This window comes from Mya arenaria, chromosome 12 (assembly GCF_026914265.1).
Source record: "Mya arenaria isolate MELC-2E11 chromosome 12, ASM2691426v1".
Lineage (NCBI taxonomy): Eukaryota > Metazoa > Mollusca > Bivalvia > Myida > Myidae > Mya > Mya arenaria.
The window spans coordinates 1,678,318-1,705,297 of NC_069133.1; the positions used below are offsets into that span (position 1 = coordinate 1,678,318).

A 26,980-nucleotide genomic window follows, 5' to 3' on the forward strand; every position below is an offset into this window, starting at 1 on the left:
GCTTGGACTATTTTTATTGAAAATGATAAATAATTAGGTTAAACAACACAAGTAAAAACCAGAGAAATCAGAAGAATAAAGATTTGTTCATGTCCATTGAAGTTAATCTTGGGTCAACATACACAATGACCTATGGTTATAAAAAGAGCAAGTTCACTGTAACAAATATTACATACAATAGAACATAAGGATACTTTTGCTTCTAATATTCTAACACATGTGTAAAAATTGTTATGTTAATTGAATGTGTACCAATTGTATATTATTTTTCAAAGTTTAATCAATGTCTGTTGTATGAGTAAAATTTGTCTATTGTAAGTGTAATAACTTTAATTGTATGTGCATAATTATCTATTGTATGTGTAATAATTTGTCTTTTTTCATGAGTAATAATAGTTAGCGTGTATTGTATGTGTAGTGATTGTCTTTTGAATGTGTAATTATTATTACTAGCTATTGTATGAGCGCTAGTTCTTTGATGTATATGATCACTGAACCAAGAAAGAGATGTACTTGGCTGAATTATTAATAATCATCATAATGACTTTGAATTAGACCTCTAACTCTTTTAATAGCATCCCAAACTTGTCTCATTCACACATATTCACACATGCATAGCAACAGCATGTAACACATTAAAAAATCACAGACTTTAAAAGTAAAATTTAAAAATTGTATATACATATAATAGTGCAATGGTTTAAAAATGACACGTAGTCTAGAACTCTTACACAGCTAGAAAATTTCCATTCCAACAACATGGTTTTGCCTAAAAAAGCTAACTTAAAAAGTCAACAAGGTACAACACATTACAATTTATTTGCCTTCTGCATTGAGCCATTCGCACGTTCAGTGCTTTTGTGCTATAACCCAGGGTTGAGTGCAAATTGTAATACCATATGTCCAGACCAAATTTATTTGATGTTTAGCTTCATCTGGCTCCTAGGGGTTTTTTTTGTTGTTGTTTACAAAAGTCTATATTATGCAAATATTATTTTCTAAAGCTTCATAATAAAACAACAAGTTATTTAAGTGTAGAAATATTTCATTTGAATTTTCTAGATGTACAGACCTGCAAATGTATATGAAGCTTTCTTTATGACTTTCGTTGATGAACCTTTCTATCAAGTTCATTGTTTTAAGAGGACATGATTTAAGTTGCTGCCATGGTTAGGTAGGTGTTGTGATCAGAAACCAATGCTAAAAATAGAATTAATTTGGTATGGCCCAACTTGAAGGAAATGCTGAGACTAAAGTAAACATTGACAAGTGTACATGGAAACTCGTGCTTTATACTGGGAGGAAAACATGGTCGTCCCAGATTTACAATATGGATCATTAAAAATAGCAGTAGTACAAAACTATACTTATCAATAACACAGTTATTAACAGAATAAGAACATATGATGCAGATCATGCCACAGATCATCTATCATATATGAGGACACAAAAATGTGTGGTTTCATAGCATGCAGCATAGACCATTTCACAACTGGACCAGTAATTGCAAGTAATGGTTCATGTATCACAAATCAAACAAAGCGATAGTGATACTGGGAATAAGATTAAATTACAAGTTATAACATAACATGAAACATGATTACACAAGAGATATATCAAACATGTATAATGATGTTATTTCACGCTGGCAAAGTCTTGTATGATATAAAGTATCATGTCACTCCTAATAAATGAATACACCTTGTCACATAGAAAAGTTAACAAAACAGAGGATCTTGATGCTGATTGACTGCATAGCCATGACCTATAAATAGATGTAAAACATGAAAATTTAGACTTTCAGGATTTCAATCAGCAGAATAAAAGTATCAAATAAAACAAAGCAAATATGCTACATCCCCTAGATTACAGGTATGAGTTAAACTTTAAAATATTTCAAGTGAAAACCCTAGGTATGGGATTTCGCCTTGCTAATAAATAACCCAATGTTACCCAATGTTAAAACATCTAAGTTAAAAACCCATCATGTCCCACAGTTACACAATAAATCTACTCTCCAAAATTGTCTAGTAATTCACCATTAACCACACTTAAGATTTTAATTGTCCAGATAGGATAAAATCTGTTTAAAGTTTGTGTAAATATCATCTTTCTCTGCAATGCTTGAGCATTTAACAACCGAAAAACAAATGGATCTTTCATAAAACATATATTGCTAGGCTTCCTGGTTCTGTTTTTGTAAACTTTCATAGATCTTGTTTTCTTTCTGTGCTTTCTCCTTGTTTCTTTTCTCATACAGCAATCTGAAATGGACAAAAACAATCTATGAAAATGGACACAGACTCACCTGTGGCTCAAGATTGTTTGAGACTGATTGCTAGAGAAGTATTTTTTTACAATATGATGAATAAGAGCTCTATATAGTTTGGGGGTTAGCTGATTTGGCGATATAATTCACCAATTCCTGTTGAGCTGTGATTCAGAAATCTCCTATGACTTTATGAAACAGACAATAACATTGCTTTGAACACATGCAACAAATCAATTAAGCTATTAAACATGGAATAAAGGACTTCATTATCATTTGTTGTTGTTTTAAAAATGTAATCAATCTATACAAACAGTCAAAATCCATGAAATTACTAGTTAAAACTTTCATAATTCATAATTCATTACATAGTTGTATAAAAGCATGAACGAAGAAACTTTTTGCAAATTTTTTTTGAGTATTAAGCAGTAAATAGAAGAGCAAAACTACTCAGGAGCAACAATCTTTACCACAATTATAATGATTACATGTTTGTAGGGGACATGTCCTTGTCTTATAGTGCAATAGCTTTAACACATGACATTATTACTCAAAAACATGATATACCTGTTTTCAATAATTCGATCAATAATCACTTGTGTAGTCATATCATTGTCACTCTCAATTTGTTGAAACTTGCCAAGAGATCGGGGACACTGAAAACAACAGCAGGCATTAAATAATTATATAGAGTATTGTTCATTTAATCATATTCCTTCTACTGGCAACTCCTAGCAGTGCTGGATTATATGGTTTTTCGGAAATGTTTTAAATTGAAATTATTTCTAAATTTCAGAAAAATGTCAATGCAATAGGAATATCGCGTGAGAAGCACAATTTTGTTATGTCATCATGGAGATTATTCTGGCGTTATTAACGCTATGCTACTTTTTATATAGCAACAACCAAACCAAGATATTTAAGAGCAGCAAAAATACTATAATGGTTATTTTCACCTGAAAATATGATATTTCACCATAAAGCATAAATGAAACACTTGTATGAATGGTAGTTTGAGCTGTACCTACCTCATAGGGATCATTTCCTTCAACATCGTCCATGATGGGGGTTTTCCCATGTACAACCACATCCACCTTGAAGTGCTCCATCAGATCTTTGGTGACTGTGTACGGGGCTCCTATAACAACCTCATCCACATACTGAAATGGTACAATCAAATGTTTACACCCAAATGTGTATTTTGCTCCTCCTTTTGACATGAACATTTTTTACCAAATGAGTACAGAAGGGAAAAGGATCCAATTTCACTGCTGCACTCTAACAGATTGCAAGTTTTGACTTTTCTTTTTTAATTTTGTCTCAGAACCAGCTGATTTGGGCATTAATGCCTTCAATTAAGTCATATATGATAACTCACAACAGGACAGGCCCCAGTCTTCCAAAAATACTTGAAACATTTCACAATCTCAAGCTCAACACATTTTTTCCACATTGCACCATCTATATTAGTATGATGCGTATAAACCAACCTTGCAGGCGAGAATGCTGAGGGTCCTTTCATGTAGATTCATGATCGGGAAGTTGGCACCCTTGTAACGATTAACCACCTGAAAGAAGCACACAGAAGATTCTCATCACTTTCCAAAAGGTTTTACTGGGCAACACTGATTTCTCTTTCTAATAATTCGAAAGGGACAAATAAACTTTTCCATTTGCAAGCTTGAGTATCCATGACCAATACAAACATGTTCCGCATAATCAGTCATGTATTTCCATAAAACATGTTCTAAATAAAACTCTTCTATTCAGCACATTATGTTATGATTACAAATGTAACTTAATTATAGTCTGTCAGTAACTAGTTGTAAAGAGAATTAATAAAACAATTACATTCTGTACGTTATTTCACTTCGTCTTCAATACTTCTGACAAACAATCTTTGACAAAGATGCAATGTAAGGAAAAATACATGTATACACATTGTCCATGACTGCTTAATAAGGCAAATTAGGTCATATAAATTTTTAATATTCGACCTGGACTGAGTCTCTATATACCAGTATATATAATTGTTCAATGCTCCAACATTCAAGGCAGGGAACCAGATGAATCATGATCAAACTATATGTGCAAGCAGTGCATTTTTTTTTCTGAATGTGAACAAATAGCAAAAACAATAAAAACATTAACACTTAAAAGACGATTTCAAATTCAACAGTCATGCTTTCTGAACTTCATAATATTAGCAGTATTGAACAATAACTTAACCCATCCACAACTTATACTTGCAACTACTTTTTCTATGTCCTCATGAAGTTAATATTTTGATAGGAAAAATGTTCTCATAAATGTGTAGATACATATTTGAAATGCTACACAGACAGAGCTAGGCCTTTACCATGCTGAACATGGATTCTATTATTATACACTAGTCACTATACATTATAAAATATGAGAATTATTTCATCCATTTTTTAAAGAAATTGTTGTACAATCATTTCCATTATACTTTGCATCACAAATTAATCTGTATTACTGGATTATCAAAGTACATGTGTATGAAAATGACCTCTTTAATGCAAGAATGATTGCTTATACATAATTATATGATCGCCATTCAAATATGAAGACAATGTACATACAACATTTAACAGAGGTAATAATTATTAAATTCATACAAATCATAGAAAACAGAATATTGTGCAAAATTTCATTATGCTGATTTCGATTAATGTTATTGTATTTCAAAACAGGTGAGGTAGAGCGAGACTGCGCAACCCAATGACGCTATTTTCAGATGTGCAATCGTTATTTCTTTAATTAAAAAAAAATTTGCCTACTGAGTCATTGGTGTCATTTTATATTAACACTCATTAACAGTTTCTTTTCTTTTTTAGCATATTGCATATCGAGCACAGTACACTCTTTTTACGGACTGCTGACTTCAGAAAAAATGTTTTTTTATTAAAATAAAATGATATGACCGATCAACTTTCTATATACAAAGAAGGGACACATTTATGTCAAGTAATATACATAAATATATTGTATGTTTACCTGGTCTGTGTGTAATCCTACAATGAGGAAATTCCCAAGCTTTGCAGCTTGCTCCAGGAAATCCAAATGGCCAACATCTGAGAAACAAAGTCAAGGACTTGAATATTATTCATTCTATCCTCTTATTCATTTAAAAACTTCAAAAGTGATTTTAAACAAACTTCATGAGTGGTAACTGGTTACTAAGATAGATGCATGATAGGGTCTTCCATGCAAAACTAAAACTGAAGTATTTTCCAATTGAAAACAGAACACCAAGTTAAGTGTTGTTAAACAAGCATAACCACCTTTGGCAAAGGTCATTTGTTTATAGCCAAAAAGCCAACAAAAAAAGATAAATTTGTTTTGAAATAACTACCAACAACCCACAGCAGTTTTAAAACAATACTCATTCAAATGCTGTAAACTTCCATTTCAATCTAGCCAATTTATTAAATTGTATTTTAATTTTACACATTTTTTATTATATTTATAAAACTATGTTCATGCCTAGATATGTTTTTAAAAATTTCAGAAAAGTTTCACATTTAAATAACAAATACAACAGGGTTTGGGTCTTTATGTGACATTCTTTGAAAGGATACGGAAGAGATCAAAAGCACCAGCACAGTAGACAATGGTATCGCCCGGGTTGGGTTCCCGACCCTCGGAGAATTGGATGATCTTCTGGGTGGTGGGCAGGAACTGGGACACGCCTGTCCAAGGGCTGAACGAGTCTGAGCCCTGACAAACAGAAAAGGTGCAAGTGGGTTTAAGATTCAACATTTTAATTGTATTATTGTGTAAATATAGTAATGCGCTTGTTACAAGGTGATAATTTAAGCACTAAAAATCACAATTAACTAATATTCTACATTTGTACATGTTTACAGAAAGATAATATTTTACCGGTATACAGAATTCTTATGTATTTTTGTTACTGTATTATGTTAAGGCACAATTTATCAAATATCATGATTACTAAATTATGCTTTATTTAAGTCATTTTGCAGGAAGTGTACAATATTTAATAGTTATTATAATGAAAAATGATCAAAATATTTAACGAAAGTTATTTAGTGCATGGATATAGTTCATAACTCATGTGTCATTTATAATATGTTTATCAAAACCTAAAGATACAGTTTTTAATACTAATACGCTTGTTTAGATTTTAACTCATTTATTAATCAATCGCTATAGATACAGTTGGTGATAATTAAATACAAAAATACTTGTTTATATTTTGCATGTTCGCTATTTGTATAATTATATAAGCCATTTTATTCTATGAATATGAACAAAGGTCATGTTGGCCTATTTCAAATATATATTGTGTGTATAGGAATGCAGTCAATGAATTTTTAAGCCTCACTTCCATACAATGATTTGTCTTTCATTTCTAGATGAACCTTTGAAGTACACAACAAGAATGTTCATAAAGCTTTTTGAAGAGGTTAAGAGAGGAAAAGTTGCCACTCCATATAGAATATTAACCCTGCGTGCTGACAGTGTGGACCCTGGTGATAAAGGAAACTGCAAGTGGCTAAAGATACAGGATTCATAATTGTTTAAATCAAAACGAAATACTAGGCGATGCAAATAAAAATTCTAGTTGATTTTCGTAGGGATTTTGTTAGGATTTGGCTGTGATTTGTGTATGATGAGATTATTAAAATCAAGATGGTATGGGTCTAGAAGCAAAATCAGGTAGAAAGATATCTGTTTAGCCTCTGTCTATAGGACTCACACTTACATTGAACCCTGCTGCAGTCTGAAATACATCTGATACTATTGAAGATGGCAGTACAAACACACATTTGAACAAAAAATTTGGGAAAGGACATCCCTCCCTTACCAGCTGAAAACTGACATCCCCTTAAATACTGATTTTAATAAAGATTTCCGAAGACAAATATACCAGTTGTTAATGTAAATAAGAGCTGTAGTAAATCAGTACCCTTTGACTATATGCCACTTTGTATTTGAAATGAATACCATAATGATGTAACATGTGCCTGTCAAAAGCACTTATAACAAGAGCCATCGGCTCGACTACGCTGCTTTGACTTAGAAGTGAATACAATAATGATGTAATATTACCAAGTTTGGTCTCTTTATGCAGGGTTCGAATTTAGACTCGCATACTCGCAAAATGCGAGCGACATTTGGAAATTGCGAGTGACTTTTATTCAAGCTCGCAAAATTCTGCGAGTGGCTTTTTCTAGACCACAAAATGTTAAAAGGAAAGTATAATAAACATGAACTTAATTCTGCTACGTAGTCGAGTGTAAACAGCCTGTACCCGATAATTGGCATGTTTACACTACCAGTATAAGGAAGACAGTACGGAGTCACGCTCGAGTAGGTTTTCAAAAATATAACAAATACGGAAAAGGCCGAGTTTTATCTCGAATCTTTCCGGGAAGCTCCAAGGCGTGCATAATACAAAGTTAATACGATTGACGTAATCACCTAGCTCAATCATTGGCTAAATTAAGCGCTTTCGCGCACTATATGTAAACCCCATCATCCTTTGAATATATTTCCGCCCAACTGTCAAAATGAATAGACCTCGTTGATCGATATATTTCATGGTCCAAAGTATCCACGCTACATTTACTGTTGCTTTTTTTATTTTAGATTTATTATTTTATTGTTTTTAATACATATAGACTTAATGAAATATGTAGCGTGCTTGTCGAGTGGGTATTAAATTACTCAAGATTGATTCTTTTTAATATTCATAATAGGTCTTGGGTGTTAATTTCTACTTTAATTAGACAATATTATAAGGGAATAAAGCAAATAATAAAATTGCAAGTTGATTTTTCATTTTGCGAGTTGCCTCAAAATGCACTCGCAAAATTTTGCGAGTGCTCCTCATAGTTAAATTCGAACCCTGTTATGTCAAACCTAACTAAAATTATTCGATACATAAGGTGACTTTGATGCTGCCCTACCACCAGCCCGCCCGCACAATGACGCAAGTCATTTAAATAACTTGATTTCCCATTATGAAAATGTGGTTAAGAATATACAAATATGCCTTTCAAAAGAAATAAAAAAAAAAAAAATATAAAAAAATTCAAGGGCCACAATTTGTATTTAGGGTTAAAATGGAGTTATGTTTCTTGTTGTTAGATGGTCATAAATAATTTTGAATTTTATTAAGTGCATTGAATGAAGGGTATAGAAGTTTTTTTTATTAAAATCCCAACTTGCCCTCAACTTTAACTTGCCCTAAAACTTTAACCTAAGTCAATCAGGGGCCATAACTTGTATTAAGGATATGGAGTTATGTAACCTCATTGGGTAACGGTCCTGAACAATTGTGTGAAGCATAAAGTCAATTGAATGAAGGGTATAGAAGTAATTAATAAATATCCCAACCTGTCCTAAAACTTTAACCTAAGTTCCATAGTCAATCAGGGGCCATAATTTGTATAAAAGATAATATGGAGTTATCTAACCTCATTATGTGATGGCTCTGAACAACTGTGTGAAGTATTAAGTCAATTGAATGAATGGTATTGGAGTTTAAGTGAAAATCCCAACTTGCCCTAAAACTTAACCTGCCCTAAAACTTTAACCTAAGTCAATCAGGGGCCATAACTTGTATTAAGGATAATATGGGGTTATGTAACCTCATTGTTTGATGGTCCTGAACAACTGTGTGAAGTATTAAGTCAATTGAACAAAGGGTATAGAAGTTATTAATAAATATCCCAACCCTAAAACTTTAACCTAAGTTCCATAGTCAATCATGGGCCATACTCTGTGTAAAGAATAATATGGAGTTATCTAACCTCATCATGTGATGGCCCTGAACGACTGTGTGAAGTATTAAGTCAATTGAATGAAGGGTATTGGACTTATAAGTGAAAATCCCAACTTGCCCTAAAACTTTAACCGGACGCCGACGCCGGGGCGAGTAGTATAGCCCACCTATTCTTCGAATAGTCGAGCTAAAAAGTAACGGTAATGCAACAAAACCTGGTTTCCATGATTGACAGAAGAACTTCAGCCTTCGTTGTGAGATCCAGTTTCAAAAGTTATTCAATTTTTAGTAACAGTGAATTAGGCCTTAATCCTAGGGCCCAAAATGCAATCCCACGGAAGGTCTCCGTAAACTCTTCCTATATACCAAGTTTAGTCAAAAATAAAGTTATTTAAAAATAGAGGTGAGTTTTACGCAGCCCTCTTGCCAGCCTGCCTGAACAACAATGTAAATTATTCTAATAACAAGGTTTCACTTTGTGAAAACCTGTGTAATATATAAAAAAGTGTCCATCAAAATCAATTAAAAAGACGTAAAAAAAGTCAATTAACGGCCATAATTTGTATTAAGGGTCAATATGGAGTTGTGTATCCTGATTGTGTGATGGGTACTGTGTAAAGAATCTAGGCTGTTAAATGAACTGTATTTAAGATCTGAGTCAAAACCAAAAATTGCCAAAAATCTTCAACCAAACATATTAGTCATTCAGGGGCCATAATTTGTACTAAGGATCATATGGAGTTATGTAACCCAATTGTGCGATGGCCGTCAACAACAGTGTGAAGTATTAAGTCAATTGAATGAAGGGAATAGTGAAAAAAATCCCAACCATAAAACTTAAACCAAACACAATGTGCCATTAAACTTTAACCTAAGACAATCAGGGACCAAACTTTAAACTGGACGCCAATGCTGATGCTGGGGCAAGTGGTAAAGCCTCCATATTGTTCGAATAGTTGAGTTTAAAGTGATTTCAATCTGTTTTATTGTTGTTTCTTAATCATTTATCTTTAAACATGATCAAAAGATTGTCAGTTTGGTTATACAACCCCATGCTCTTATATTGTAATGGGAGAGGAAGAATTAAAATCTCAGATTTGTTTCAGTTAAATCTTCTCTATGATTTAGAATGATTTAGTTCCACTATAAGCATAAGACAAGGCTATGATTAGTCTATACTTACAGAGCTAATTTCGCCAGTCTGGTGTTTGTCCAGGCTGGAGTTGTCCCCTTTATGGTGATGACATTTAGTGACCAGCAACATCCTGAAAAGGAAGGTCAAATTAATATGTAGCCTACTGAATAAGTAGAAGAAGGAAAATAACCTCAACCCCTTCTATTTATTCTGGAATCAAGCAAATCAGGCTTTTTCTGAGGTGAGCATCAAACTTTTGCAAAGATATTTGTATAAAATATAATGTGAGTATTATTTCAGAGAAAATAAGTCCAGTGATGTTTTTCAAAATGGCCATCACCTGCACTTAAAATAATGTTTGTTAGGTTATCAAACGTTTACTTAGTACAGAACAATTAGGGATGACTGTGAACATGGTTTATGGTTCATACTCACATGTGTATGGACTGTTGTTTTAAAATAACATATTACTGTACAAGGATACTTCAGAAAGCTCTGTTATATGGTAAATATCATACAAACAACTAAAGATGTACAAAGTTGCCTTGTAGTAACACCACAATATACACCCCTGGTAGTTCAAAGCTTTTTTATTATCTACCAGTCAGTTTCAAAGAGCATCAGAGTGGTCTGCCCATGGTATATGTGTAGGCAATGATACATTTTGCTTCCAAGGACTTGTCTAGTATCATATCTCAGCTCAAAAAACACCTTTTGGAGTTTATAAAGTAGGAAAAGGTAAAAGGAACTAAATACAGAATAGAGGAATGACGTTCAAGCACAATTGCAAGTTTGGTGTTAAGAAATAACACCAACCTCTTAAGTGTATCACAGTGTGGGCTGGGAAATCTTCTTAGAATAGTTAACAAACTCTATAAGAATTATTTCAACCATTTATCAAATATATTCCACCATTTCTTTTAAGGCAGTAATTTGCTTTAAAATAAAAGTTGCCTGACCTTAAAAGACTTGATAGACCAGCTTTGTATATCTTCATCTTTCCTCAATTGGTAATTAACATCATGAATGAAGCTACATTCATATTCTCATTTTTATTGAATCAACAATGCAATTTAATTTTGAAATTAATGACTGATTAATAACTTCATTGCACAGTCCAAATTTTGGCAAGTGTATATGCGATGTTTTACTTCAGAACTGAATAACTTTTCATTGCTTCAACAAGTTCTATGAGGTATATAGGCTTGACCAATATGTTAGAATATAATTTTTAATTAAATGATGAATTTAAGAATGAACTAGAAGCGCCGCAATGCGACGAAACCAGGTTTTTGTTATGGGCAATCAGAAATTATAGCCAATTAATTTGTTGTATGAGCAACGTTCAATCTGCAGCTTCATATAAGCTATATTCGCACTAAGATTCATCACTATCCATCAATTCTAACTAAGTTGTTGGGCAGAAAAACATTTTTCTATTTTTAGGAACAGTCACCTTGACCCCACCTCCCAAGCTAGCTCTTCACATAAGCTACCTTCACTCTAAGTTTCATCAATATCTATCAATGCTAACTAAAGTTATTGGGCCGAAACCATTTTTCTATTTTTTGCAACAGTGACCTTGACCCCACCCCCCTCAAAAGAAATTCCAAGCTTGCTCTTCACATAAGCTACTAGTACCTACACACAAAATTTCGTCAATATCTATCAATCCTAACTAAAGTTAATGGGCAGAAACCATTTTTCTATTTTTAGTAACAGTGACCTTGACCTTAGCTCCACCCCCCTCAAAAGCAATCCCAAGCTAGCTCTGTACATAAGCTACCTACACACCAAGTTTTATCAATATCTATCAATGCTAACTAAAGTTATTGGGCGGACACCATTTTTAAATTTTTAGTAACAGTGACCTTGACCATAGCCCCACCCCCTCAAAAGCAATCCCAAGCTAGCTCTTTACAAAAGCTACCCACACACCAAGTTTAATCAATATCTATCAAAAGTTATTTGGCAAAAAACATTTTTCTATTTCAAGTAACAGTGACATTGACCGTAGCCCCTCCCCACTCAAAAAGCAATCCAAAGCTAGCTCTTCACATGCTACCTACACACCAAGTTTCATCAATATCTGTCAATCCTAACTTAAGTTATTGGGCGGAAACCATTTTTCAATTTTTAGTAATAGTGACCTTGACCTTAGCCCCTCCCCACTCAAAAGCAATTCCAAGCTAGCTCTTCACATAAGCTACATACACACTAAGTTTCATCAATATCTATCAATGCTAACTTATGTTATTGGGCAGAAACCATTTCTCTATTTTTAGTAACAGGCGACCTTGACTGTAGCTCCACCCCCCTCAAAAGCAATCCCTAGCTAGCTCTGTACATAAGCTACCTACACACCAAGTTTCATCAATACCTGTCAATGCTAACTAAAGTTATTGGGCAGAAACCATTTTTCTATTTTAAGTAATAGTGACCTTGACCTTAGCCCCTCCCCACTCAAAAGCAATCCCAAGCTAGCTCTTCACATAAGCAACTTACACATCAAGTTTCATCAATATCGGTCACAGCTAACTAAAGTTATTGGGCAGAAACCATTTTTCAATTTTAAGTAACAGTGACCTTGACCTTAGCACCTCCCCCCTCAATAGCAATCCCAAGCTAGCTCTTCACAAAAGCTACCTACACACCAAGATTCGTCAATATCTATCAATCCTAACTAAAGTTATTGGGCAGAAACCATTTTCTATTTTTAGTAACAGGCGACCTTGACCTTAGCCCCACCCCCCTCAAAAGCAATCCCAAGCTAGCTCTTAACATAAGCTACCTACACACCAAGTTTCATCAATATCTGTCAATGCTAACTAAAGTTATTGGCCAGAAACCTTTTTTCTATTTTTAGTAACAGTGACCTTGACCTTAGCCCCACCCCACTCAAAAGCAATCCCAAGCTAGCTCTTCACATAAGCAACTTACACACCAAGTTTCATCAATATCGGTCACAGCTAACTAAAGTTATTGGGCAGAAACCATTTTTCTATTTTAAGTAACAGTGACCTTGGCCTTAGCCCCTCCCCCCTCAATAGCAATCCCAAGCTAGCTCTTCACATAAGCTACCTACACACCAAGATTCGTCAATATCTATCAATCCTAACTAAAGTTATTGGGCAGAAACCATTTTCTATTTTAGTAACAGGCGACCTTGACCTTAGCCCCACCCCCCTCAAAAGCAATCCCAAGCTAGCTCTTCACATAAGCTACCTACACACCAAGTTTCATCAATATCTGTCAATGCTAACTAAAGTTATTGGTCAGAAACCTTTTTTCTATTTTTAGTAACAGTGACCTTGACCTTAGCCCCACCCCCCTCAAAAGCAATCCCAAGCTAGCTCTTCCCATAAGCTACCTACACACCAAGTTCCATCAATATCTATCAATGCTAACTAAACAGAAACCAATGTTTGACGCCCGGCCGCCCGCCCGCCCGCCAGCCTATCCGCCCTCCCAACGACAACCTCATTCTAATAACCCGGTTTTCGTTGAAAACCTGGTTAAAAATCACATATAACAGAACTTTCTGACATACCCTCATACTTTACTGAATAAAATAGAGTCACCATCAAGGGGGAAAAAAATAGGATCTGGAGAATTATGCCATAAACAAGAGAAAAAACAATCACGAAATCGGTCAATTTAGTAAGTTGGAAATCCTAAAGAGATTTGATGAAAGTCTATACAAGGCTTACCAACAACCAAGGACACCTACCTGCCTACAATGTCTGAGGTGGAAACTCCCTGGGTTCTGCGGCATTCCCTACAACACAACAACAAACAACATAACTCATGGATTTGATGGGTTAAACATCATCATATGACATTCAACGTAATTTGTATGCATAAGTTTTCAAAAGTTATTCAATTCAATTTTGAATGAAAAGTCCAAACAAAAAGTTATGCCTGCCCTATTTGTGTTCATTTAAGCCATTTTTTAATTTTTGAAAAAAAAGGAATAGAATTGTTTAGCACGTGATATAAGAACACAATTTTAAATATAGAATGTCACTGTTGCCTTGTACAGAACTTTGAATACAATCTCAATATAAAATCAAAATCAAAAAGTGTATTGTAAAAAAGTTTATCAGTAATCTTTCTTATTGCACAAAGTTTAAAAAGTGAAAGAGGAAAGGTATTAAATAGCATTAAAATATAAGCAGATACATTAGATTTTATACCTGAAAACATAAAGTAACTTTGCAAGGTGCAAGTCCATAATGACTTTGTTGTTGAAGCAAGCACAAAGCATGCAAGTGCATAATGACTAAGTTGTTGTGTGAAAGTGTGCATAATGTATTTGAGACCACTATCAGAGTTTAATGCTCCAAGTTTCAAGAAAGTCAACATTGCCATTCTAGATTTAATGTCATTTTTCTTATTTCACATAATAGTGGTGTACATGTATATGAATTAAAGAGCAAAGTTAACAAATTGCAGCCTACTTGTATCTGCCAGCATCCTTCACCATTTGATATGTGTCTTGTCCATCTGCTGTGGTTGTAATGTCATCTGAAATATACAAGAACAAATCATGAGGTTTTGAAAGATGCTAGGACAGTTATACTTAGACCCAAGATAACACTGTTAAGTCTTATATATATATGATGACTGTGAAATACAGGTGACAATATTGCATCATAGCTATGTAAACAGTGCCATGTTAAAATGAATAACGAAAAAGGTACAATCATAGAAACATCAGAATGACATTTTTTACCCTGAGCAGAGCCCTTTATTAGCGTTCATTCTTGTATTGTGTGATAAAGTTGATATGAAAAGCACTTGCCTTATCTTGATATACCAAAATCCATCAAAAGAGAAAGAGCGCAAACACTTGATAGAATTTTCAAGCTCAAGCCTCACTTACCACCATGAACACAGAAGTCAATGTTGTATTCATCCATTGTGTCCAGTGTGGTCACATATGGGGCACTCTCTATCACCTGAAACAGAAGACCGACTACATGAACTGGAATAATGACGTTAACATTCATATGCTGATATTTACACTTCAACATAATGGAAATGCCTTTCGGAAATTGCAAATATTTTCTTATGAACACAACATCTTTAGAAATGTTTGGATCGCGAATCATTGCATATTAATATATCATTGCATATTAATATTAATGTAAATTGAAAAGTGTTTATCTTGTTATTGTTTGTATTGTGCCAGCAGGCTACAAAAAACTTAAATCAACATGTAAAAAAGGGTTCATTAATGATATGTTTATATGTTGTTGTTTTTAATTTTATGTTTAAAAGTGATTTGAAGTGATTATTATTTTTTATTGTGACATTATGTAATAAACTGTCTATGGTTACGGTTGGGTCATTCTATTTACAGTATGAGAAAATTGAGAAAGAATAAGTGCTAGTTTTCTGAAATGAAATGAAGTTTTGTTAACAATTCTTGGAAGAAATGATGAGCTATTGGCATAAATAAGTAATGAATTGCGTGATGTATATCATTATCGGGGATATGGACAGTGTTGGGCTGGTTAAAGTAAGCAAGTCCACACAATTTAACCAGCCCAACTGCATGTATACTCTGAAAATGACATAAATCCCAGAATTCATTCCTTAAATAACTAACCATCGCCTGAGAGGAGGATAGAGTGATTTTCATACAGAAGAGAATTTTCAATGGAAGTACTAACAAATATCATACTGGTTGCCTACATATTTACATAAATATATATGATTACAATGTCTTCTTCATCACCTTCAAAACATTTGATAGGGATATACCTTCAAAACAGCTTAAAAACATCACTTTTTAAATGTGAAAATAAGCATTGCCATTGTTCAATGTTGCTAAGTGATTTTAATTAATATACTTAGCCTATTAAACTTTTTTACATTCAGCTTTTTATTTAAACAAGGTATTAACCAGTGTCATAGGTGAGTGTGATGGTGCCCGCATTACCACATGCCCGCGCCAGCTGAACAACAATGTATGTAATTCTTATTACCAGGTTTCACTTTGTGAAAACCTGGTTAACAAGAGCCGTCATAAGACAGCGCGCTCGACTACGCCGCTTTGACTTAGAATACAATAACGATATAATAATACCAAGTTTGGTCTCTTTATGTCAAACCTAACTTAAATTATTTGATTTATAAGGTGACTTTGATGCTGCCCTCCTACCAGCCCGCCCAAACAATGACGCAAGTCATTCAAATAACTTGATTTCCCATTATGAAAATGTGGTTAAGAATATATACAAATATGCCTTTCAAAGGAAATTTAAACAAGAGATATTTGTCAAACATTATGCCCCCCCCCCCCCCCCCCCCCCCTGAGCGCCATATTGTCAGGATTATATGGACAATTGAATGAAATATGCATGGACCAAAATGACAGCTGATTTGTTGCTGTTTTAAGATTATGACCATTAAAGTGTGAGGATAAAGTGTGTTATGACCGTCATGACCTTAGACTCTATGAACTCAAAATCCAGAGTCATCAGCTGGTCACCAGAAACCTAAATGTCAAGTTTGAGGGCCATGGGTGCAGGCATTGTCAAGTTATCACAAGACAAGTTTTTTTCGTTCAAGGTCACTGTGACCTTGACCTTTGACCTGATGACCCCTTAAATCATAAGGGGTCATCTACAAGTCAGATGCAACTCCAAGTCAAGTTTGAAGGCCATGGGTTCAGGCATTGTTAAGTTATCACTCGGACAACCTTTTACCATTCAAAATCACTGTGACCTTGACCTTTGGCTCTATGAATCCTAAAATCAATAAGGGTGATCTACTGGTCAGGCTTAACATCCATGTCAAGTTTAATGATCATAGGTTCAGGCATTGTTGAGAAATCAGTGGGGGAAGATTTGTTAACTTTTTTGTGTTAAAGGTTACTGTGACATTGACCTTGGCCTGATGACCCCCAAAGTCGATAGGGGTCATCTACTGGGCAGGCCAAACCTTCATGTCAAGTTTGATGACCATAGGTCCAAGAATTGTCAAGTTTGCTTTCAAGGTCACTGTGACCTTGACCTTTGACCCCTAAAATCAATAGGGACCATCTACTGGTCAGGCCCAACCTCCATGTCAAGTTTGAGGGCCATGGGTGCAGGCATTGTTGAGTTATCACTTGGACAACCTTTTATCATTCAAGGTCACTGTGACCTTGACCTTTGGCCCAATGACCCCTAAAATTAATAGGGACAATCTTCTGGCCAGGCTCAATCTCCAAATCAAGTTTGAGGGCCATGGGTGCAGGCATTGTCGAGTTATCACTCGGACAATCTTTTACTATTCCAGGTCACTGTGTATTTGACCTTTGGCCAGATGACCCCCAAAAACCATAGGGGTCATCTCCTGGTCAGGCCAATTCTCCAAGTCAAGTTTGAGGGCCATGGGTGCAGGCATTGTTGAGTTATCAATCGGACAACCTTTTACCATTCAAGGTCACTGTGACCTTGACCTTTGGCCCAATCACCCCCAAAAACAATAGGGGTCATCTACTGGTCAGGCCCAACCTCCAAGTCAAGTTTGAGGGCCATGGGTGCAGGCATTGTTGACTTATCACATGAACAACCTTTTACTATTAAAGGTCACTGTGACCTTGACCTTTGACCCATTGAGCCCAAAAAACAATAGGGGTCAGCTATTGGTCAGGCCCAACCTCCAAGTCAAGTTTGAGGGCCATGGGTGCAGGCATTGTCACGTTATCACTCGGACAACTTTTTACCATTCAAGGTCACTGTGACCTTGACCTTTGGCCTGATGACCCCCAAAAACAATAGGGGTCAACTACTGGTCAGGCCCAACCTCCATGTCAAGTTTGAGGGCCATGGGTGCAGGCATTGTTGAGTTATCACTCGGACAAGCTTTAAAATTATTTTACCATTAAAGGTCACTGTGTCCTTGACCTTTGACCCGATGACCCCCAAAATCTATAGGGGTCATCTACTGGTCAGGCCCAACCTTCATGTGAAGTTTGATGACCATACGTCCAGGGATTGTTGAGTTATCATTCGGACAAGCTTTGGTCTACCGACGGACGGACCGACCGACCGACATACCGACATGCCTGTGCAAAGCAATATACCCCTCTTCTTCGAAGGGGGGCATAAAAAAACAAGAGCTGTCACAGTATGTGACGAATGCCCCCGAATGTGACATTGACCTACGAACAAGGTCAGTACACGAAAAGTTGATCTTGCCTTTACGTGTCAAATACATAAGGCAAGTTATTTTAAATTGCCTCTGAACATAAAAAAATACCACCCGTACTTGACAACCTACACTGTTATGTCCTTATATTCAGAATTCCCTTGTGAATAAACACTTAGTGTATCTTTCACCTTAAAGGTAGGGACACGGGTCTTGCACGCGACACGTCGTCTTGGTATGTGGAACACATGTGGCAAGTTATTTTAAAATCTGTCCATACAAGGGAAAGTTACAGCCCGGACACGACAACCTATACTCTATGTCCTTATATGCAGCACTTCATTGTAAATAAACACTAAGTGTGACCTTGACCTTTGAGGTAGGGACACGGGTCTTGCAGGCAACATGTCATCTTGGTATGTGGAACACATGTGGCAAGTTATTTTAAAATCTGTCCATACAAGGGAAAGTTACAGCCCGGACACGACAACCTATACTCTATGTCCTTATATGCAGCACTCCATTGTGAATAAACACTAAGTGTGACCTTGACCTTTGAGGTAGGGACACGGGTCTTGCACGCGACACGTCGTCTTGGTATGTGGAACACATGTGGCAAGTTATTTTAAAATCTGTCCATACAAGACAAAGTTACAGCCCGGACACGACAACCTATACTCTATGTCCTTATATGCAGCACTCCATTGTGAATAAACACTAAGTGTGACCTTGACCTTTGAGGTAGGGACACGGGTCTTGCAGGCGACACGTCGTCTTGGTATGTGGAACACATGTGGCAAGTTATTTTAAAATCTGTCCATACAAGACAAAGTTACAGCCCGGACACGACAACCTATACTCTATGTCCTTATATGCAGCACTCCATTGTGAATAAACACTAAGTGTGACCTTGACCTTTGAGGTAGGGACACGAGTCTTGCACGCCACACGTCGCCTTGGTATGTGGAACACATGTGGCAAGTTATTTTAAAATCTGCCCATACAAGGGAAAGTTACAGAGCCGGACGGACGGACGGACGGTGCGATTTTAATATGCCCACCTTCGGGGGCATAAAAAAAATCAAGGGCCATAACTTGTATTTAGGCTTAAAACGGAGTTATGTTTCTTGTTGTAAGATGGTCTTAAATAATTTTGAATTTTATTAAGTGCATTTAATGAACGGTATAGAAGTTTTTTTTATTAAAATCCCAACTTGCCCTCAACTTTTACTTGCCTAAAACTTTAACCTAAGTCAATCAGGGGCCATAACTTGTATTAAGGATATGGAGTTACGTAACCTGGTGAACAATGGTGTGAAGTATTAAGTCAATTGAATGAAGGGTATAGAAGTTATTAAACAATATCCCAACCTGCCCTAAAACTTTAACCTAAGTTCCATAGTCAATCAGGGCCATAATTTGTATAAAATATAATATGGAGTTATCTAACCTCATTATGTGATGGCTCTGAACATCTGTGTGAAGTATTAAGTCAATTGAATGAATGGTATTGGAGTTTTAAGTGAAAATCCCAACTTGCCCTAAAACTTTAACCTGCCCTAAAACTTTAACCTAAGTCAATCAGGGGACATAACTTGTATTTAGGATAATATGGAGTTATGTAACCTCATTGTGGGATGGTCCTGAACAACTGTGTGAAGTATTAAGTTAATTGAACAAAGGATATAGAAGTTATTAATAAATATTCCAACTTGCCCTTAAACTTTAACCTAAGTTCCATAGTCAATCAGGGGCCATAATCTGTGTAAAGAATAATATGGAGTTATCTAACCTCATCATGTGATGGCCCTGAACAACTGTGTGAAGTATAAAGTCAATTGAATGTAGGGTATTGGACTAATAAGTGAAAATCCCAACTTGCCCTAAAACTTTAACCGGACGCCGACGCCGACACCGACGCTGGGGCGAGTAGTATAGCCCACCTATTCTTCGAATAGTCGAGCTAAAAACTAATACAGTAGAAAACCATTAATAACACATGACTGAGACATGGCTTGTTTGTTTTTTTCACTGATTGAAAACAATCAAGTTTGCATGCTTTATTTTTATAAATCTTAAAATGCAAGTCAATGGACCAATTTGTCTATCCACTAAAAGAAAATTGTCACACAAAATAGCAAATGATCAGACTGGCAGGTGTATTGCAGAAGGCAAACAGAAACATAACGAAGTACCTCGTCCACCCATTTGATGGCCCGCACCATCCGGTATCGCTCCTCCTGGTTAAATACTGGTGGACCCTTGTGCATGGTTATCTCCTCTGAAATCACACACAGGCCAGTGTTAAATATACAAGTTAATTACAGATGCAAGAAACCAATACGCTGTGAAGTCAGAAGAATTCATCCTGGAACAGCACCAGCCTGTACAATGATTTGCACAGTGTTCTTCACAAATACTCACATTGTATTAATTTTGAACCAGATATTTTTCTTGTACCGGTATATTCTGACAGGCTGAACATAAAATTTTACAGTAGTGTGTAACAAATTCCGCTACTTATTACCCTGGCTCTTAAAACTAAATAAAAACAAGACTCCATCATTACAGACAGCATTATTTTAAAAAAATTCTTAATTCAATATCTTACCATCAGAATGTACTCCAACGAACAACTTATCTCCCATACGTTTTCCCTATAAGAATAAAATAGAGTATATATAGAATGCATTGTAATGCAATTTAACAGCATGGAAAAAAACATATGAACAGGACTCTTACTTTGTGATCAAAATAATATTTTGTACAATGAAAAGGCAGTATTTCACAAGTTTTCCTCTACATATACATTCGTATCGGTAATCAGCTGTTATTGATTTTAATTTGGTGAAGCAATAGATATAAACAGTGCCTTGATCATTACGAGGATAGTTCACAAAATAAAATGTAGACCACTAAAAAATTGTAAGTTTTTTTGTGGTCTACAATCTACATAATCTTTTAATAACAGTTTTTTGTGGTCTATAATCTTTTAATAACAATCTTTATCACTAAATATTAAGCAAATTCGTCTTTAAAGGTTTAAAGGAAATCTATCACAATTGATTCATAAGACAGGGAAATCCTATTACATGTATGTTTCATTATGTATCATACCAAATAAAATTGCTTTATCAGACAAATCAATCTCCTAATCCACAGTGTTTAAATAAGGAGTCTCAGTATTAAAGACTATCTAGAGGAATGAAAATATTTATTCATAAACACTTACCTGCCTGAGTGCATTAGCGTGACCAAAGTGGACAATATCAAAACTGAAATGAAAGGGAAATAAAAATGATAGACAACGTATAAATCATTTCCACACTCAAACAATTATTTTGGCATAAAATGCTTATAAAGGAAATAATAAGTTATTCCATGGAATTGGATGCATTTAAGAAATGTTGGTAAATTCACATCTATTTTTAAATTTTCTTATAATAGAAAGAAAAACAGTATGTTTCATGGTAATATCGCAATATATTTCACCTTGTGAAGACCAAATGTATATCATCATCGTGTAGCCACTGATAAAACAAACAAAAAGATGCTCGGGTGAAATATATTGCAAATTTAAACTGTGAAAGAAATAACACACATAGTAGTTAGGATGATTAATTTGACAGGTAAAAAGAACACTTATATAACTATGACTAGTATCATAACAAAATTAATATTATCGATACAATGTAAGTTCCAAGAGCAGTAGAACGTGATCAAATATCGCATTAAGCTTACATAATAGTTCGTCTTTTTAGGTAGGCATTTACAATATATTTAGACAGTTTCCTAGGGTATGAGGACATTAGAATGGATAATTTACTGTCTATATCATGGTCGATTGATGTGAAATGATTTCGTTCAGGTGTAACAAATGCAGATCACTGTAGTGATTGCATTCAAAAAGAAAGTGTTTCTCGTCCTCAATATGATTAAGCTGGCATAATCTGCATATTTTAAGATCCAGTGGTTCCTAAATAAAACATCCAGTTTCCACTCTCAATGGCAAAATTCCAGTTGTAAACTGACATAGTAATGATCTTTCGTTCTTTTTCAGGTTAAGGCTTATGTAATCCTCTAATTTAAATGAAGTTTTGAAGAGTCTATATGTTCGAAGTTTAGGGACGTGCTTGATTTCCCTCTTCCATACATCTGCATAATGGGAATGTATTAAGTCTTTTGCCTGGGGTAAATTCACAGCCAATTATTGTCAAACGTATTTGAAAGTCCCACTGCAAAGAATATATTTCCTTTATTTCTTTTGTCCTATTATTCCTATGCATATGATTGTTGTAATCAACTTTTTTGGTAAGTCATGTGTATTAAAGCAAACTTTGAAACATGGTAACTCTTTGGAACAGAATGATAACCTACAATAATAAGTTATGTATTTATAAGCAAATGCAAGAACTCAATCATGCATCTCACTTAGATTCATCAGATCAAATCATACATTCTGATTGTATGATGCATTAAACAAAGCTCATCAAACATAAATTACACACCAAAAATACAGTATTATGAATGCATTTCAAACACTGCATGGTTATTTATACACAGAGTCAATATTTTGATTGTGTATAGGGCTTTTTCTGTCCATCGGTCCTGCTGTCCATTGTGGAAAAAATAGCCTAATTAAATGGTCATTAGACATAACAGATGACAGTTTTGTTTGAGGAAATGAACTTCTTTCTGAACTGCACTGAACTGTCTGTAATTTACAGTGACTTCTTAAAGTTCTTGCCCCAGAAAACAGTGATGAATCAATCATTTTTGATTCCGTACCATCTTTTTTTGCTGAAATTTTCGACAATTATACCTTGCTATTGAGCAACATTTTTTCGTAAAGGTGTGCCTCCTGTTAGAATCAACATATCATAAGGTTAGCCCGGTTGTTTGTATGTGAATCAGGACCATTTGTTTACAGTTATTCAGTTGAAATCAACAAAGAAATCCGAGTATACCCAAATGCAGTGTTTAGATAACGTTTATTTTTAGTCACTATTACTGAATTGACGTAGGTGGTCCAGATTGGGATTTTTTTTTCCAATAGGGAAAATATTTTGTTTATTCAGCCTTAAGAACAGATTTGATCTATAGTCGGAACCACAGTGGCTTGATGACAAAGGCTCATTAAAGTTTCATATTAGAGTATAGGGTATTTTTAAATTTTGTCAAATCTCATTTCATGTTTATGGCAATGTATTATATTGATGATATACAATTGTTCAAGTATGTATAAAACATAATTTTGGCTAGTTGAAATTATTTATTGTGACTTTAATGAGCCTTTGTCATCAAGCCACTGTGGTTGGAATCTAGCCACAATAATGTGCGTATAGGGAACTTTTTTTAACATTTGGATATTCATTTTGTTCCCTAAACGCCACAAAGCGACTACATTTATTCCATATCAATGTAAAATATATTCTTCAACTGTTAGTCCACAATACTAAACACTTCACTGTTAAATAAAAACATTAAAGTTACACTTTAATTATTTTAGCCAATACCTTTTACTTATTAGAAATAAGTTTTTAATGAAACACAAATAATTAGTTTAATTTAGATTGACTTCTGTCAAAAAAGCATCGCCATTTTGAAACCATCTAGCAGGTGCCCGTTATCTTTCCGCTCAATATACTTAGCGCTGGAATCTGTCATTCTTGGCTAGGTAAACAGCAAGCGGGATATAGATGCGTAGAGTCGCCAAATAAAAAATCGTCAAAAGACTTTGAAGTGGCTGTTTATATGGACTAGCAAAACCGTTAGTCCACCTAAATGGCTGTCAACGAGTCTTTTGACGATTTTTTTAATATGGCAGACTCGTGACATCCACCATCCCAGCAAAAAGTAGCAAGCAGTCCTTGCACAGAGAATCCTTGCGGCCACAATTTTTAAATTATCTCCGTTATAAATTCAAATTTCTACGAAAATATTATTGCCTACTATTAAACACGTATTTAGTTATGTCAGTATGCCCAAAAAACATGTTAAGTTATCATAAAACACTTACAAGTGTCGATTGTTTATCGAGTATCCCGATATCGGTAAATCTGGGACAAATCTGACTGGTTGTGTACATGTAAAACGGTATTCGTGACCCATAATATATTAATGTGAAAATAACAACTCTAATGACAAATTAAATCCAGTTCAGATCACTGTCGGATAAAAATTGAACAACTTTGTCATTATTATTCAACATCAATGCATATTATTACAGTATATCATTTCGCCCGTTGTTAAATGGTAGAGAGTTGTAGCGTTACAGGGATACATAAGAAATGTCAAAATAATAAAAAAAAGTATCCCTGATTGCTCATTATTGTAGCTAGCAGAACCGTGAGAGCTAAAAAAAACAACCTGGTCAAGTTCTGTGTGACACAAGGAATACCATGCACTCTGGACTTGTGTTGGAAGAGCGGAATCTTCTCTGAACACAGTGTCACACTAGTGCGGCTAAGAGTGAAGATACGCATTAAACTGTTTAAGATCAGTTTCGGTTGTCAAAGACTCAATACCTGTAATACCTGTAATACCTGTAATACCTGTAATCTTCAGGCCGTAAATTTAGCTTTCGCTATCGTGGCCCCTCTGGTAAATGTCTTCTTTAGTGGTTTCTCAACTGAGTGCGGTTATGTTAACATAAAAACTTTTTTCTATTCCAATGTTCAATATTAAGCATTGATTTAAACTGGTTTATGGACTTGGCAGAAACAGTCTCTTCACTAAGGGAATTCCAGTACATAATCGATCTCTGACTGAATGAATAAAGTCTTGAATTGTGTTTGCTTTTCTTCTTGACAAATTTGAGATGATGTCCTCTTAGGTCTCCAGACGAAAGAGTGAAGAGATGATCCCATTTTAACTCATCGTGGCCATACACAGACTTATAAATCTGGATCATATCCGCCCTATCTCGTCTATATTCCAGAGTTGGAATTCCTAAGGCTTTTAGTCTTTGCTCATATGACAAGTCCGATACATCTTTAACTAATTTGGTGGCGCGTCTCTGAACATCCTCTAGTCTTTTTATGTCCTTCTTTAGGTATGGAGACCATACACAAGAGCCATATTCTACAATTGGTCTAATAATTGACTTATAAAGGTTGAGAAACATATCTTTGTTCATGAACTCGAAGGATCTCCATATCATTCCAGTAACTCTGTGTGCTTTGGAAGCAATTTCTGTGATGTGTTCTTCAAAAGTTAGCCTCGAATCAAAAATCACACCTAAGTCCTTTTCTGAAGCAACTGGCTCGACTTTAACGTAGTTTCCATCAATGTCCTGCATAGTGTATCTAGCACAATCATTATTAGACCCAATGTGCATGACCTTGCATTTGCTTGCATTAAAGCTAAGTTTACTTTCAGTGCTCCAGTTACATAAATTGTCAAGATCCTGCTGTAACTTTTCACATTGTTGAGGATCGCTTATGGCCGAATAAATCTTAGTGTCGTCTGCAAAAATCTTCACTATACCCTCCACCACTTGCGGCAAGTCATTTATAAAGCACAAGAACAGCACCGGTCCCAGCACGCTTCCCTGAGGTACCCCACTGACCACGTTTGACCAAGATGAAACGCATGATCCAATACGAACACTTTGGACACGATGTTGTAAGAATGATTTTATCCATTTATGTACTGTACCACAGATACCAAGATTATTCAGTTTCATAGACAGACGATCATGTGCCATCAATTGAAAACAGCAAATTCTCCGTCACCTCACATATTCCTGAGTATGTGTTACATTTTGTAATTGATTTATCAGGATTTACTCTTAAGTCTTACCATCCGTCCATCCATACTCTGACTTCTTTTCCCTTTTTGTTGCCATTTGTTTCTGTTGACATTTCTGATGGGCGTTTGGTCGCCATTTTGCCTTACACTTTTAGACAAAACGGTAAAAGAAAAACGGGGTTCATTCCAAATACCGGGCGCATTGTGTACACACCGGTCTTACTGATTTTTTGAGACCGGTGTGTACACAATGATACCGGGCGAGCAAGCCTGCATGAGTCGCAGGTTGTGGTTAATATAAGATATCAATTGTTTTTTGTTGTTGTTGTTTTCACTTTTAGCAAGTATATACAATTTAAAATACAAATTTCATTTTTGTTTTTGACTGTATCCTTTCAAACGAATATGAATAAAATTCAGAAATATATAATAGTATCTTTCAGAGCTCGTTATGCTACAGTACTACGCTATAATTATATATATATATAAAATTCAAGATTTAATCAATATAAAAGTGGTTGGGTTTTTTACCTTTCGCTCTTCAACTTGGATGAATAAAATATATTGTATCCATCTGATTATTTTAATTTCGAATGTGTATTTTACACAATTGTATATTATTTCTGATAATTAAGTCTAAATAATGCACTATGATTAAAGTATTTAAAGACAAGCAAACAAGCACAGTGAAGAATGATCAGGATTTGCTATGCCTCTTCGTCCTTCACGTTGCATAAGTCATGGCAGCAAAAGGCGGGGCAGAATCAATGACTTGATGTTAGGTGGGGATGGGGGGGGGGGGGCAGCTGTCAAACCCGCTCAAAACTTTTATTTTACTGAGGTTTTCAAATGACACGATTACATTAGTCGATTGTTTCATACCTTCATCCAAAAATACCTT

At 35.2% G+C, this 26,980-nt stretch overlaps 1 protein-coding gene across 2 annotated transcripts; it reads right to left on the reverse strand.

Moving 5' to 3' along the window:
* Positions 1-26,228, reverse strand: LOC128211663 (ethanolamine-phosphate cytidylyltransferase-like). Of its 2 annotated transcripts, XM_052916665.1 has the most exons (15): positions 26,131-26,228; positions 21,560-21,602; positions 20,939-20,984; positions 20,523-20,608; positions 15,068-15,143; positions 14,643-14,709; positions 13,913-13,960; positions 10,231-10,312; positions 7,023-7,040; positions 5,872-6,010; positions 5,288-5,364; positions 3,760-3,837; positions 3,298-3,429; positions 2,837-2,925; positions 1-2,264 (listed from the first exon to the last, which is right to left on the reverse strand). In XM_052916665.1, the coding sequence occupies exons 1-15, from the start codon at positions 26,214-26,216 to the stop codon at positions 2,177-2,179; spliced, it is 1,155 nt and encodes a 384-aa protein (XP_052772625.1). In that variant the 5' UTR covers positions 26,217-26,228; the 3' UTR covers positions 1-2,176. The 2 variants fall into 2 exon arrangements, with proteins under 2 accessions (XP_052772625.1, XP_052772626.1); XM_052916666.1 differs by lacking the exon at positions 7,023-7,040.
* Positions 26,229-26,980: the final 752 nt, after the last annotated feature.

Excerpts from the sequence above, each read along its gene's own strand:
- LOC128211663 (XM_052916665.1), bottom strand. The coding sequence starts at position 26,216 with ATGGCGACCAAACGCCCATCAGAAATGTCAACAGAAACAAATGGCAAC. Across the intron at positions 5,365-5,871 it reads TGGTGCTTTTGATCTCTTCC|ATGTTGGCCATTTGGATTTC; the intron begins GTATCCTTTCAA and ends TTTGTTTCTCAG. Across the intron at positions 3,430-3,759 it reads TCAGCATTCTCGCCTGCAAG|TATGTGGATGAGGTTGTTAT; the intron begins GTTGGTTTATAC and ends GTACCATTTCAG.